This window comes from Podarcis erhardii (assembly GCF_964252035.2).
Source record: "Podarcis erhardii genome assembly, chromosome: 5".
In the NCBI taxonomy this organism is placed as follows: domain Eukaryota; kingdom Metazoa; phylum Chordata; class Lepidosauria; order Squamata; family Lacertidae; genus Podarcis; species Podarcis erhardii.
The window spans coordinates 718645-734070 of record NC_138509.1 but is presented as its reverse complement, the minus strand read 5'-3'; the positions used below and the strand labels follow the sequence as shown (position 1 = coordinate 734070).

The window sequence follows — 15426 nt, the reverse complement described above, 5'->3', positions numbered from 1 at the left end:
TGTCCAGGCCGCGTGCGTGCTCCTCCCGCAATCTCCTCCAGCTCCCTTTCCATTCCGAGTGGCTCTGTTGTTGTTGCTGCTGCTGTGCCCGCCTCAAAGTTTGTCCGGCAGCTCCTGCAATAATATTTTTATTTATGGACATATTTTTAGTCGATTTTGCGCGCTCCCTCGCCTGTGCCCTTGTCGTGGCCGGCGAGGCAGCGGCGGTAGCGCTTGGGCCCTCCTCCCTCAGCGGGGACTGTGGCCATGGGGGCTCCCAACTCCAGCTCTTTCTCTCCCCCCTCCTGTAGTGGTTCATCCCCCCCCAAATATAGTCCAGCCCCCCCCACAAGGTCTGAGGGACAGTGAACCAGCCCCCTGCTGAAAAAGTTTGAGGACCCCTGACCTAAACAATCAAATACACTAAACAGTATGTCTCAGGGAGCTGGTTCATATGAAGAAAATGATATTTGTAATTCTTGGTTGTATATTTGGATAATCCTTAAATTACTTACAGCTGTGGTTAATTGTGGATTATGCCAGTAAAGAAACTGTGCATCATGAGTGTCGGCTAAGTGCTGGATCTCTTGAGCTTTTTTTATCCACCAGGTGTTTTTCAGTTCTCTGGTTCATCTTTGAACCTCAGCCTTAGCGTTGGCATAGGTTTTTTTCTCTTTGCCAGATCTAAAAGGCCTTCCTTTTCTTGTCAAGCATGCGTTCAATCTCACTGTCATTCTCATCAAACCAGTCTTGGTGTTTCTTGGTTTGGTATCTAATAGTTTGTTCACAGGTTGCAATAATGGATGTTTTTAGCTTGGTCCAGTGTTCCTTGATGTTATCAGGGAATTCTGAAAGCAGAAGGTCCTTAAGAGTCATTTGGAAGCAATCCCACTTAATGGGATCTTGAAGGGCTTGAGTGTTCATTTTGTGCCTTGGTATAATCTTGATAGCCATCGTGGAGCGTATTAATTAGTGATCTGTCCAGCAGTCGTTGGCGCTTGTCATAGCTCTGGTAAGGAGCACATCATGGCGATCTTTAGCACAGACAATAACATAGTCTAAGAGGTGCCAGTGGTTTGACCGAGGATTCCTCCATGAAGTTTTAAATTTATTTTTCTGTCGAAAGAGTGTGTTGGTAATAACAAGGTCGTGTGCTGCACATATCGTCAAAAGTAAGATTCTGTTCTGGTTGCTCTTGCCAACTCCTTCTTTCCCAATAGTCCCAGGCCACAGATCAAAATTTCACCCAACTCTTGCATTAAAATCACCGAGGAGGATAATTTTCTCTTCCTTAGGCGTCTCTGATAGGATGGTATCCAGCTGAGAGTAAAATTTTTCTTTAATGTCTTCATCGGCATCCAGTGTTGGTGCATAAGTACTTAGAATAGTAGCCTGTTGGTTTTTGGTGACCTTTATTCGAAGGGTTGAGAGTCTCTCATTAATGCCGGTAGGAACTTCTGACAGGAGCTTCACAGGGTCGTTTTTGATGGCGAAGCCTACCCCATGTATTTGATGTTCTTGTTCAGATAGACCTTTCCAGAAGAATGTGTAGCCTCCTTTTTCTTCCTTCAGTTGTCCCTAGCCTGCTCTTCGAGTTTCTTGAAGCGCTGCAATATTGATGTTAAAACATCGTAGCTCTCTTGCAATGATGGCAGTTCTGCATTCAGGATGCTCGCTGTCTGACAAAGTCCGTATATTCCATGTTCCAAAGTTCAATTGTCTTTTACGACCACTAGGTGGTGACCCCACTGGGTGCGGTAATCCAGTTATGGAAAAAGGGAGGCAGACTATGTTTAGGGCACCTTTTCTAGCCCCTCCCCCTTTTCGGGGTGAGCAGAGTAGATCCTAAAAAGGGCTGATCAGTCATGGATACAGCTGCCAAGCTGCTCAACTCCCTCATTCCTTGAGTCGGAACAACTGAATCTGTATCCACCGTCCATGTGCTGGTTCATGATGACTAGGGGCTTCCAGATTTCATGATCCTGCCCCCATTACCATTTGCCAATCGCCATGGAGCTTAGGACTTGCTGATCAGAAGGTTGGCGGTTCAAATCCCTGTGATGGGGTGAGCTCCCGTTGCTCGGTCCCAGCTCCTGCCCACCTAGCAGTTCGAAAGCATGTCAAAGTGCTAGATAAATAGGTACCGCTCCGGCGGGAAGGTAAATGGCGTTTCTGTGCACTGCTCTGGTTCGCCAGAAGCGGCTTAGTCATGCTGGCCACATGACCCGGAAGCTGTATATTGGCACCCTCCGCCAATAAAGCGAGATGAGTGCTGCAACCCCAGAGTCAGTCACGACTGGACCTAATAGAATCATAGAGTTGGAAGAGACCACAAGGGCCATCGAGTCCAACCCCCTGCCAAGCAGAACACCATCAGAACACTCCTGACATATGGTTGTCAAGCCTCTGCTTAAAGACCTCCAAAGAAGGAGACTCCACCACACTCCTTGGCAGCAAATTCCACTGTCGAACAGCTCTTACTGTCAGGAAGTTCTTCTAATGTTTATGGTCAGGGCCCCCTTTACCTTTACGGGACTTTTGGGGTTTGGGTTGGGTTTTTAGAAGACCACAAAGTGTGGGAGCCATGCAGCCACTAGTAGCTTGTAATGCTACGTAGTCCCTCACTGAGCTCAGTGATGCAGCAGTATAACCATATATGGAGTTGTGTTCCCTCTCGGCAGTAATTACCTTTTATGGTGATGGTGTCGTAAAACCATGATCGGGCGATGTAACGTGAGACATTGGCATGATGACCATGCTGGCTGTGAGACAAAGGAGAATAAAAAAGTTACCGGAGAGGAGAGAAGGAGAATGAGCTGCTCTCCACCCTGAAGATACGTTTTTGTCTTTCTGTGTCCTTTTTCTATGCTGTGCACCAATTTTATGATGGCTGGCTTCCATCAACAAAGACCATCTATGGGCCAATAAATCATGGCATATGCCCCCTATGCTCAGCAGATGGTATCACACTTCTAAAAGATAAAGAAGCTATTGCACTGCGCTGGAAAGAACATTATCAACATCTCCTTAACCGCAACTCCCCCATAGCTGCTGAGGTCCTCTCACAAATTCCGCAAAAACAAGTTAGAGATGAGCTCACAATATCTCTAAATCTGGGAGAGTTGTGTACAGCTATTAACCAAATGAAAAACAACAAAGCCAATGGACCTGATGGGATATCTGCCGAAATCTTCAAAGTGGGTGGAATTGAACTTTCACAACAACTTCACAAGCTCATTGAAAAAATCTGGGAAAGTGAAGAAATCCCAGCAGACTTTAGGGATGCCAAAATTATCAATCTCTTTAAGAAAGGTGACAGAACTGATTGTGGAAACTATCAAGGCATCTCTCTATTAGCTGCGGCCAGCAAAATTCTTGCAAGGATCTTAGCAAACCGCCTCGTAACAATATCCGAGGTGACCCTTCCTGAATCCCAAAATGGTTTTCAGCTTTCTAGGGGGACAGTGGACATGATTTTCACCGCTCGACAGCTTCAAGAAAAATGCAGAGAGCAAAATCAACCCCTGTATATGGTGTTTATTAACCTGACTAAGGCTTTTGACACTGTAAATCGTAATGCCCTGTGGACTGTCCTTCTGAAAATTGGCTGCCCTTCTGAAAATTGGCTGAAGTGCGGAGTGTTTGAGGACTGGGACATTCGCAGGGAAACCAAAATACTTGTTTACAAAGCTGTTGTACTGCCAACCTTACTATATGCTTGTGAAACATGGCCCACTTATAAACGCCACCTCCAACTCCTCGAAAGATTCCAACAACGGTGTCTCCGAAAAATTTTACACATCACTTAGGAAGACAGGCGAACTAATATCAGTGACTGGAAGAAGCAAATATCACCAGTGTTGAAGCAATGATTCTTCAACATCAGCTTCGTTGGACTGGTCATGTTGTGCAGATGCCTGATGATCGTCTTCCAAAGCAACTACTCTATTCCGAACTTAAAAATGGAAAGCGTAATGCTGGCGGTCAACAAAAGTGGTTTAAAGACTGTCTCAAGGCAAATCTAAAAAAATGTAGTATAAAACACTGACAACTAGGAAACACTGGCCTGTGAGCACTCCAGTTGGAGAACAGCCTTTACCAAAAGGTGTCATGGGCTTTGAAGACACTCAAACTCAGGACACAAGGGAGAAACGTGCTAAGAGGAAGGCACGCCTGGCAAATCCACACCGTGATCAACTCCCACCCAGAAACCAATGTCCCCACTGTGGAAGGACGTGTGGATCCAGAATTGGCCTCCACAATCACTTACGGACACACTGTTAAAACCATGTTTATGGAAAAAGGGACACAACAGGGGTGCCCAATTTCCCCATTGCTTTTTATATCGGTTTTGGAGGTTTTGCTGAACATGATTAGAAAAGACCAGTTGGTTAAAGGGATACAGGTCGGAGCCAAACAGTACAAATTGAGAGCATTTGCAGATGACTTAGTTTTGACGTTACAGGAGCCAGAATCTAGTACGAAAAGGGTTTTAGACCTAATTAATGAATTTGGTCAAGTGGCAGGATTCAAACTGAACAAGTAAAAAACCAAAGTTTTAGAGAAAAATTTAACATCAATTGAAAAAGAAAGGTTTCAGAATGAGACTGGTTTGACTGTGGTTAAGAAAGTGAAATATTTGGGAATTAAGATGACAGCGAAAAATGTGAATTTATTTAAAGATAATTATGAAAAATGCTGGTCAGAAGTGAAAAGAGATTTAGAAATATGGTCAAATTTGAAGCTTTCCTTGTTGGGCCGAACTGCAGTTATAAAAATGAATGTATTGCCTAGAATGTTGTTTTTGTTTCAAACATTGCAAATTGTGGACAAGATGGACTGTTTCAAGAAGTGGCAGAAAGATATTTCTAGATTTGTCTGGCAGGGCAAAAAGCCCAGAATAAAATTTAAGATTTTAACTGATGTAAAGGAAAGGGGGGGTTTTGCCCTGCCGGACTTCAAACTTTACTATGAACCAGCAGCTTTTTGCTGGTTGAAAGACTGGCTGCTTCTTGAGAACACAGACATTTTGGATTTGGAAGGTTTTAATAATGCCTTCGGGTGGCATGCATATTTGTGGTACGACAAGGTCAAGGTACATAAAGTATTTAAAAATCATATTGTCAGGAAAGCATTGTTTAATGTTTGGATAAGATACAAAGATTTATTGGAAAATAAAACCCCAAGGTGGTTGTCACCAATGGAAGCTAAAGCTTTCAAAAGACTTAATATGGAGTCCAAATGGCCAAAATATTGTGAGATTTTGGAACAAGAGGGAGACAAATTGAAATTGCAGAGTTTTGAGAAACTAAAAAGTAAAGTACGAGACTGGCTTCATTATTATCAGATAATGGAGGTTTATAAATTGGATAAAAAAATCGGATTCCAGGTGGAAAAATCGAAATTAGAAACAGAACTGTTAGAACCTAAAACTAAGAATTTGTCAAAGATGTATAACTTGCTGTTGAAATGGAACACTCAGGATGAAACGGTGAAGTCTGCTATGATTAAATGGGCACAGGATGTTGGACATAACATTATGTTTGCTGACTGGGAACAGTTATGGACCACCGGTTTGAAATTTACGGCATGTAATGCCTTAAGAGAGAATATTATGAAAATGATTTATAGGTGGTACATGACCCCAGTCAAGCTTGCAAAAATTTATCATTTGCCCGATACGCGACAACTGCAGCAAGAATTCTCATCGCAAAATATTGGAAGACACAAGATTTACCCACTCTGGAGGAATGGCAGATGAAGATGATCGATTACATGGGATTGGCAGAAATGACCGGCAGAATCCAAGACCAGGGAAAAGAGTCGGCGGAACAGGATTGGAGGAAATTTAAAGACTATTTACAGAAATATTGCAAAATTAATGAATGTTAGAATGATGTTGGACAGAAATTAAATGGTTACCAGCTGTAATGTAAAGGTTGAACAATAAGCTAAAATAAGTTATATTAAGTTATAATAAGGATTTGCTGAATTAAGAATTTGAATTGGAATACAAAAGGGGGAGGTGAGAGGAGGTCCGGGATATAAGGTAATGGAAATAAGAAATGGGAATTATATTTGTTTTGTTTTGTTTTAACTGTGTATTTTTGCTTTCTTGTCTGTTGTTTTTCTTTTTGTATTAAATTGGAACATTTTAATAAATATCTATAAAAAAACACCAAAAAAACACACACCATGTTTATGGAAGACAATCTTACTCTGCTACGAGTGATCGCCAAAGAAGAAGATGCCAGTAAAGAAAGTGCTACTTTCTAATGTTATTGTAAAGCAACAAGGAATGCTTAAGGCTAGTAATGAAGTAATAACCATGTGTTGCAAAGATATTTGTTTATTTTTCAGAAGAGTTTTATAACCCACAAGTGACTTAGCTACAAGCCTTCTTATAAACAGTTTGGCAACAGCATTTTTGCTTTACATTGTATGGCAGGGGGGCTGTGTGTTTTGCAGTGGGAAACAACTATTGGCATAACTAGGTAAAGGGCATGTGTCAGGAGGTTTGGGGGCAGTTCACAGGGAGACCTGCCCTGGATGAAAGGCAGACTGGATCCTTTTATTTGTATGACAGAGTTGTGGGGTCAGTGGAGGTTGATCCATCTGGGCAATTGGGGCTCTACTCCAGCCTTCTCAGTCTGCCCTCAGCCAGCCCTCAGCTGCCTGCCTTTTTACAATCCATTCATAGAGGGGGCACTACTCCATTCACTCCTCCTTGATCTCGGTGTTGCCCTTGTAGAGCACGGCAGGGAGGAAGAAGGGGAGAACATTTGCTCTGCCTATCATGGGTTCCACCACCACTCAGTGTTAGCCCCCCTCTTTCCATCCATCCGACCAGTCAAAATGGGCACTAGCAACCACTGTGGGATCCATCCTGTACAGGTTTCAGTCACCTTTTTGGTGGTACATAAGAACATAAGAAGAGCCTGCTGGATCAGGCCAATGACCCATCTAGTCCAGCATCCTGTTCTCATAGTGGCCAGCCAGATGCCAGAGCATCTGGATAGTAACAAAAACCCTCTCCTACTGTTAAAAGGGCTGTCTTGGTTGCTTCTAAGGGTCCTGGAGGTGCATGTGCCAGTACAGGATGCAGCCCTGTTACTCTGCCCACTTACATGCCTCTGCCTCCTGCATCCCTTTTGCAAGAATTGTCGGAGGCTGATGTCCAAAGCATTTATGTGCTGAGGCAGGTGTGTGAGAGGAGGAAAATCTCCTTTATCTCACTATATGAGGGTGAATATTTGAAGCAAACTCTATACACACTGTAACTCTTTTTTTTTATAGTCAATTGTAAAAGCAGCAATTTTAGAAGAGCAAGAAAAAAGTGAAAAAGCTATAGAAAAAGCTGTGAAGCAAACAAGAGAAGAGCTGATGGAATATATCAAGGAACAGAAAAGGGTAAGCAGCAGTCTTACACGACAGTTGACGTTGATGCTAGAGAGAAATTATTAGCTCTGTGTAATCTTTTGAGAAGATGTACAGTAAATGTTCTGGGAGCTTTGCTGAATGGCATGAATCATAGAGTGTACTGTGTATCCCTGCCACATGCTATTGATTAGGAATCACCATATTTTTCGCTCTATAAGACGCACCCGACCATAAGACGCACCTAGTTTTAGAGGAGGAGAACAAGAGAAAAAAATTCTCTCCCTCTCTGTGCAGCGTCCCTTCAGAGACCCTTCCATTTCTCCTCCTGCTTCACTGAAGGGGTGCTGCGCAGAGAGGGAAAGCTGTGCAGCGCCTCTCCAGTGAAGCGAAGCCAGGAGAGCAAGAGGGATCAGTGCGCACTCCTGGCTTCAGCAAAAGCAATTCAAAGCCTCCGGAGCGCTTCGTGTTGCTTTCACTGAAGCCATGGAGCCTGCATTCACCCCATAAGATGCACACACATTTCCCCTTACTATTTAGGAGGGGGAAAGTGCGTCTTATAGAGCGAAAAATACGGTAAACAACAAAAGACTTATTGTGCAAATGTGAAATGTCATACTGGTGTAATTACCAAGTTTAAGCAAAGACCACTAGTTCCAACACAAACAAAACTAGGATACTATCAGTTGCCTACTTATGTTATGGATTATTTTCTTCTTAACACACTGACAAATGGAAGTTTATTAATTTCCAACCTTTTCCAGAGTCATATGTTTAGAAAGTTCATGTACCAACAAAAAATATTTATAAATGTGTGACTAGATTCCATAAACTAGTGGTCACAAACAAGAAGCCATGTTCTCGAAATGTTGTGGAGTGTGCAAGAATGTTTAAAAACATTGGTATTTTTTTCTGTTGTCTAGGGAGTGAGCAATTTTACGTGGGTTCTTTGTTAATATAGAATTTGGAAGTTTACCTTGACAATAGGGGGATGGTATGGTTATAATAGCAACTGTCAGGCTGGTCAATTACAGATAAGGGGAGCATGTGGGTTCTAAGAACTGGAGGGGCTTTGTTATCTGTTCACTATAGATCTGAGTTCTTCATAAGAAACAAAGGGAACCTCCACCATTAAGGTTTAAATTATGGATATATTAATGCAAGCTTAATGGTTGTACACGTTCTCTAAAATAAATTCATTTTCTGGTCAACCTGCCATCTCTATCACCAGTTGCTTTGATTGTAAGCAGCTGGGATGACTGTAAATGCATGAGGCACAACCCAACATGAAGCTCTGCTTCCCACTGAAATCAATGGATTGTGCCCCATGTTTGGAGAATCATTGTAATAATATTGAATTATTAAAGGTAATTAATTATGTTCCAACAGCAAGTTAATAGCATATCACAGAATACAGTGGTACCTCGGGTTTCAAACACCTCGGGTTACAAACACTTCAGGTTACAGAAGCTTCAGGTTACAGACTCCGCTAACCCAGAAGTAGCACCTCGGGTTAAGAACTTTACCTCAGGATGAGAACAGAAATCGTGTGGCTGCGGCAGTGGAAAGCCCCATTAGCTAAAGTGATACCTCAGGTTAAGAACGGTTTCAGGTTAAGAACGGACCTCCGGAACGAATTAAGTTCGTAACCAGAGGTACCACTGTAATGCGTACAATATTTTTTTCTGTGGGTTGTTTGCCTGCCCTATCCCAGACATACAAATAACAACTCTACTATCCAGATCTTGAAAAGGACATTAATAAAATTCATACTGAAACACCAATATAAAATTAAAATTACTTCATGCTTGCTTAGCACAGAATCAAATAAAAATGCTTTATAGTTCTTCTGGAAAATGTTCAGGCTTTGATTTTGCCAATACTCTAGTGTTAAGGGAATTCTGTGTTGTTAGGCAACCACCAATGATGCTTTTCATCCTGTAGTGGCAATATAGGGAATGAGAATCTATTTACCTACATGAAATATTTTCATTTTAAACCTATGGTCCTTACCTGCCATGCGTTGTAAAAAGTTACAACAGCTAGGTGTTTCTGTGCATTTGTAAGTGTATTTGCTTTGCAACTGTCCTAGCTGAATATGATTAGTCTTTTTCCAAGTCAGACCATCGGTCAAGCCAGCCCATTGTTTGCCTGCTTCAGACTTCCAATCCTACCTTGCAGAGTTGCACTTGCAATTCTGTGGTGCAGTGTGAATCATTATGAACTAATATAAAACACTTAGAGAAATCATTGTAGAGCATAGTTTTAACTGAAAGTGTCAGCATTTTGCTGGTCCTTGGGGAAGATTCAGCTCCAGCATCAGAAAGGAATTACGCTTCCTTGCATAATTTTGTTTTGTTTTGTTTAGTGGAAGGGTATTATGTTGGTTAGCAGTAACAATAAATCCCTAAATTATTGAATTTATAGAGTAACTTAATAAAAGACATTGGCTTGGATCCTAAGATAACTTAAGTTCAAGGAAGGGAAGCTCCCCCCCCCCCCCTTGCAGCTATCTGCAACCCCAAAGAGTTTCTCCAGATGGTTGTGGGGCGGGGGGCAGGCTCCTGAGCAATGTGGCATGTGATGCAGGAGGCTGCTGAGGAAGCAGGGGGGAAGAAACTTCCTCAAGTTAGCATCTCAGGATCCAACCTGCTATTTTGTTGGCAACAAATTTAAAGCAAAAAGATGATTTTAGTAATAATGTGTTTGCATTGTCATATTAAAGGAACAAGGTACATGTTTTGTGGGCACATGGCAAGCAGCTAAAAATATTCTAACGTATCCAGGCATGAGAAATTTTGGGAATGCCTACATTGGTTTACAATGAGGATATTCTTTTCAACAGCTGGATTGAGCTGTAGAGCTCCATTTCATACAGAACACACGCCTGCAAATTCTGATGATTTTGCTCATTGATGTGAAGGCATGGGGCATGGGCTCAGATGAACAGATGGCCACATGTGAAGCATGATTCCTGTCTCCTGCCCCTTCTTAGGTGATGGTGCCCCGATAGTCAATGTGCTTCCACTGGTGACAGGTCTCTTTCCTATAAGGAACCCTTAGTGTCCCTTCTCCTTGGCCACCTCTACTCTTTATAAGGCAATGGAGAGGGTAGGGGACTGTCAGGCAGCAGTGCTGTACCCTGCTTTCTACAATACCATTTTCCTGTTGATTCTGTTCTTGTAAGTTGTCAAGAAATTGACTCGGTAAAATTTCAAAACATTGGCAAATCTCAAGGAATAGTCCCTTCTCTCTCTAGCAATTGGCTATTTAATGCCTTCCATTTAAAAATAGTTTTCAATTTTTTGTTTTCATTAAAACCCATTTTGTTCTTCGCTTCTAGTTCCCATAGCATAGCTTAAACTATTTTATGTCAGCATAGATTTTCTTGTTGACTAAGAATAAATAATTTGTCTGTTCTCCACACATTACGGCTTAAGTTCATATTGCAGCCTGGTTTCACCCACTTATTTGTCATTCTGACTAGTGGATGAATAACCAAAATATTGAAATTGGGTATTTCCTGTCGTAAGTGAAGTCCTGGACTAAACATTATCCTTGAAGTATTTCTCATAATTTTAATAAATGTGTGTGTAGTCATGCACTTTCTTATCTTCTTTATAGTCAAAGTGGGAGTAAACCAGCACACCAGAAGTTAAAGCAGAGCAATTACCAGTATCACCTGCTGAGCAGGCCATTTAAGCAGGCTCTTTAAAATGAAGAAATGTTCAGAGTGATGGTTGTTTTTATGATTTCAAAGTTCAAGACCCACCACAGCTACTCAAGGTTAAGTTTTCCCTATTGACTGTGACACCCAGCTTTCTCTAATAAAATACTTTCTGTTTCCTGACAACTAAATGAATTGGATAAACACTGAACGTACTCTGATAATACATGAGCAATTTCTAGCAAGGTCAGAGAGCTTAGTTTGACTCTCATATTGAAACAAAATCCACACTTTCTTAATAATTCCCATATTATTATTACTTGTTTATATGCACACCCTTGTCACTTAGCTATTCCTCTGCAATTTTAAGGCCAAAGCTTGGCTGAAAGATATATCAATTGTAATCAAAGTTACTGTGTTCATTTCTATTGCATTGTGAATTCCACTTCTGTGTTTCATAGCCTCTACAGGAGAGTAAGACCAAACACACCAGATGACCAAACATATAAGATATCACACTGCCTTATTAATATTAAGGAAATAACATTGCTACTTTGCTGGTTCGCTATCTCAATATTCATCAATATAAATCAAATTCATCAGTCATGTCTTTGTTCTTAAACTAAGTTACAAGCTAATTACAACCAACTAGGTTGTTTTTTTTAAGGCTAATAATTTGATATTACCATACTTGCCATTTCTGTTGTAGCAGTATTTTACAAGATAGAAAACAAATGTGATTTCCTTAATAATTTGGTGTTCATCAGTAGTTTGGGATTACGCCCATTATTTTGGCTTTTAGCGCAGAACTGATACAAACCTTGTTGGTAGGTAATAGGTAAAGGTAAAGGACTCCTTGACTGTTAAGTCCAGTCAAAGGTGACTATGGGGTTGCAGCGCTCATCTCGCTTTCAGGTCGAGGGTGCCGGCGTTTGTCGGCAGACAGCTTTTCTGGTTCATGTGGCCAGTATGACTAAACCGCTTCTGGCGCAACGGAGCACCGTGACAGAAACCAGAGTGCACGGAAACACCATTTACCTTCCCGCCACAGCAGTACCTATTTATCTACTTGCACTGGCCTGTTTTCAAACTGCTAAGTTGGCAGAAACTGGGACAGAGCAATGGAAGCTCATCCCGTTATGCAGATTCGAACCACCGACCTTCTGATTGGCAAGCCCAAGAGGCTCAGTGGTTTAGACCACAGCACCACCCACGTCCCTTGAACAAAGGATTCTAATTTGTGTTCTCCATTGGCCCATCCCTTTTTCTTCACCATTATTGAAGCATTTACTGTTATTTTTGTAGATGATGTATTCCCTCAGGATTAGGTGACTGTGGGCTCCCTTTTGCTCTGGTAACTATGAAAGTACTCTGCACATGTTCTAAAATGTCCCAACCAATGAGCACAGGGGGCAGGAATTTCTTCCGAAAGGGCTACCTGCCACTTCCCTGCCCAGTTTTTGAACCTGACATCTATTTCTGCCACCTTCAGGATCTCTGCTTGTTTCGAAATTCCTTTTAATTTCATCACTTTTCCTGGAATTATGGCCTCATTCCTGATTATTTCTGGGTAGACTATGGTGACTTGCGATCCCGTGTCCTTTAACCCGAGATATCTTTTTCCGTCTATCCAGATATACTCTCCAGCGTTCTTCAACAAGAGATTATCTTGTTGAATCGCATAACAGTGCAGGACTTTGGCCTCTACTACCTCAGCAGGCTCGGGCCTAGTTGGCATGTCCGTTTCCTTGACAACCTGACTAGTTGGGCCCTGCTCCACAGGCTGCATACAATATGTCTGTTTCTGTGTGGTGCTATAACTAGATGTTTCTTTTCCTGTTTTACAATCAAAACTTTTATGACCTAATTTTCCACATCTCCAGCATGAAATGTCTTTAGGTCCTGCATAACTTCTTTTATTGACTTTTCCCTCAGTAAACTCTGTATGGGTGTGTGCCTTCTCATGTGGGCTTTTTGATGAGGGGCTGCTTCTCTTATCGGTTTCTGAGGTAATATTTCCTTTGGTTTGATGAAATTTATTCTTGTTTGTTTCCCAATATCTCCCACCAAGTTTTGGCCCATCAAATCTGTGGTCTCTGATTTCATTTATTTTATCGGCTAAACCAGCTGCTTCCTCTATTGTCTTTGGGTTCCTTTCTTTTATCAGGTACTTCAATTGGCCATTTATTGTGTCATAAAATTGCTCCAAAGCTATCACTTCTCTAATCTTAGGTACCGTGTCTGCATTCTCTTGCTCTAACCATCTTGTGAGGTAAGTTTTTATCTTTACCCCCATTCGCGCATAGGTTTCCTCCCTCACCTTTGTCACACTTCTAAATTTTTTTCTCAACTGCTCTGAGGTAATCCCAAAGCGTGTGTATATTAACTGCTTGTACACATCTAAATTTCGGGATTGTTCCTCAGTCATTTGAGCGTATATTTTGGCTAGAGGACCGCTTATTCTAGCTCTCAAGATCATCATTTTATCTCCCTCTCTCACTTGAAAATCACGACAGGCTCTCTCGAAGGATAGTAGAAATGCTTCTGGGCTATCCTTATCTCTAAACTCAGGAAAGCGTTTTAAATCTATCTTCAGTTGATTCTGCCCATCAGTGTTATTACTATTATTACGATTTTCTAAAACTGTTAATTCCAACCATCTCCTCTCTAACTGAAACCGCTGCTGTTCCCTTTCCTGCTCAGCCCTCAGTTTTTCTTTTTCCAATTCTAGCTCAAGCCTAAATTATTCAGTTTCTTGCTCAATTTTTCTTTTTCCAATTCTTGCTCAAGCCTCAATTTTTCTTGTTTAGTTCTATTTTTCTCAAGTTCTAATTTCAAGTTATATTCTTGTACTAATTTCCAAACTGACCCGAGCCCTTTCTTACTTTTGCCAATAAAACAGTTGCGGGAACTAGGCTGCATTTCCACACTGATCATGAAACCATACTTATTGCAAAACCTGTATTATGTTGAAGGTCAGTAATAAAAAGCAGAGAGATTCTCATCTTCACCCACTCTGTGTACATTGTTGTTGAGGAAAGTCTTCGTTGTTTTTTTCTTTATCTTTTTCTTCTACAAACATGAAAAAAGAAGTTTCTAAGCAAGTACAGTTTAGACAATGTGAAAAATAATCCCGTGCGCATGTATTTGAGTTTAAAATTTGAGTGTTGCTATCTCTTTTCCCCTTTTCTGTGATTTAATATTACTGAACAACAAAAAAGGATCTTTGCTCTTCTTGTTCCTTAGTATTTGCATTGGCACTGGATGTGAGGCCTCAGCTACAGGTTAACATGCCAGCAACTGACTGTGGTGGGCAAACTTGAAGATTTAATTTCAGAAAGTGCATTTGTGTTTTCCCAGAGGCCACGTTAATGATAGTCCTCCACGCCCTGCATTTTACCACCAACACATGTTAACAGACCTGGTTCTTGGTACTTTTTAAGAGAGTGGTGACACATGGAGTGTTTTTAAATAAGTTCTTCACTCATTTGTTTGTTTGAACTTTCTGCATTGTTCTGTTTCTTTCCCACCCTCCAAAATACTTTAAAACCAAAAGCAATAAAGAATAATTTCACATTGGACTGATGTCACATCCAAATTTGGGGATAGAAATTCTGTAATCTATCTGCAATTGGAGAGATGTGTAATCGAACCCTAGAGCTCAAAGCATTGTAAACATCAGACACCACAGAACACAGATTGGCCCAGCTGATCCATACAAAGGAGGTCCTACAAGTGAGACTGGGTCGCTTTCCTCGTCCTCAGCATGACCTTGTGGCCACCATGCTGGTGCCAAGAGCGACAGTGCAATCAAGGTCACAGAGAGTTCCTGAGCTCAGTTTCCTGCTCATTCAGCTAGGCCTGTTTTGTGGCTTTCATAGGATTAAAGCAACATTTACATGAAGCATTTTCATGCTGCCGCTTACCCTAGCTCAAAAAGCAGTGTAAACCCAGAAGATTAAATAAGGGATTTGTGAGAGGTTGTAATGTAAGATGAGTCTGTGCACCTGGCTGTCCTTGAAGAAGGCCAAATGAATCTAAAGAGAAGAAAGATTTGGGATTTTTCATACACAGAAAAGTTGAATAGGCATTTGGAAATGTCACCTCTGTGGATTGTAATATTAGTGACATTGTCCTTATTGCATGCACATGTAGTGCAGCTTGCTTATTTTTGTTCTGTCATTTATTCAAGACTTAAATAATTCAGTTCAGTAATTCATGCAATAGGGTGTTGGTGTACATTTTAATTTCTACAAAACTTGGGACAAATACATTAAACCGTAGCTGGGCTTCCAGTATTTTATGTGAACACTGCTATTAATGAAGTGTTTCACACACAGGCACACACGCATGCCATAGATACACCATGCGGTTTCCCCCAGCTCATTGCTCTCAAGCAGCAC

The 15426-nt window shown here is 41.4% G+C and overlaps 1 protein-coding gene across 24 annotated transcripts in view; it reads left to right on the top strand.

Moving 5' to 3' along the window:
* Positions 1–15426, top strand: part of CCDC91 (coiled-coil domain containing 91) — a 168600-nt gene that overhangs the window by 108177 nt on the left and 44997 nt on the right. For all 24 annotated transcript variants that reach the window (XR_014156538.1, XM_081861373.1, XM_081861389.1 and 21 more), the window contains one exon: positions 7276–7389. Coding sequence is in view for 23 of the 24 variants with exons in the window: in XM_081861373.1 (XP_081717499.1) it covers positions 7276–7389 (114 nt within the window). In the remaining variant the exon portion in view is untranslated. The remainder of the gene's footprint in view (positions 1–7275; positions 7390–15426) is intronic.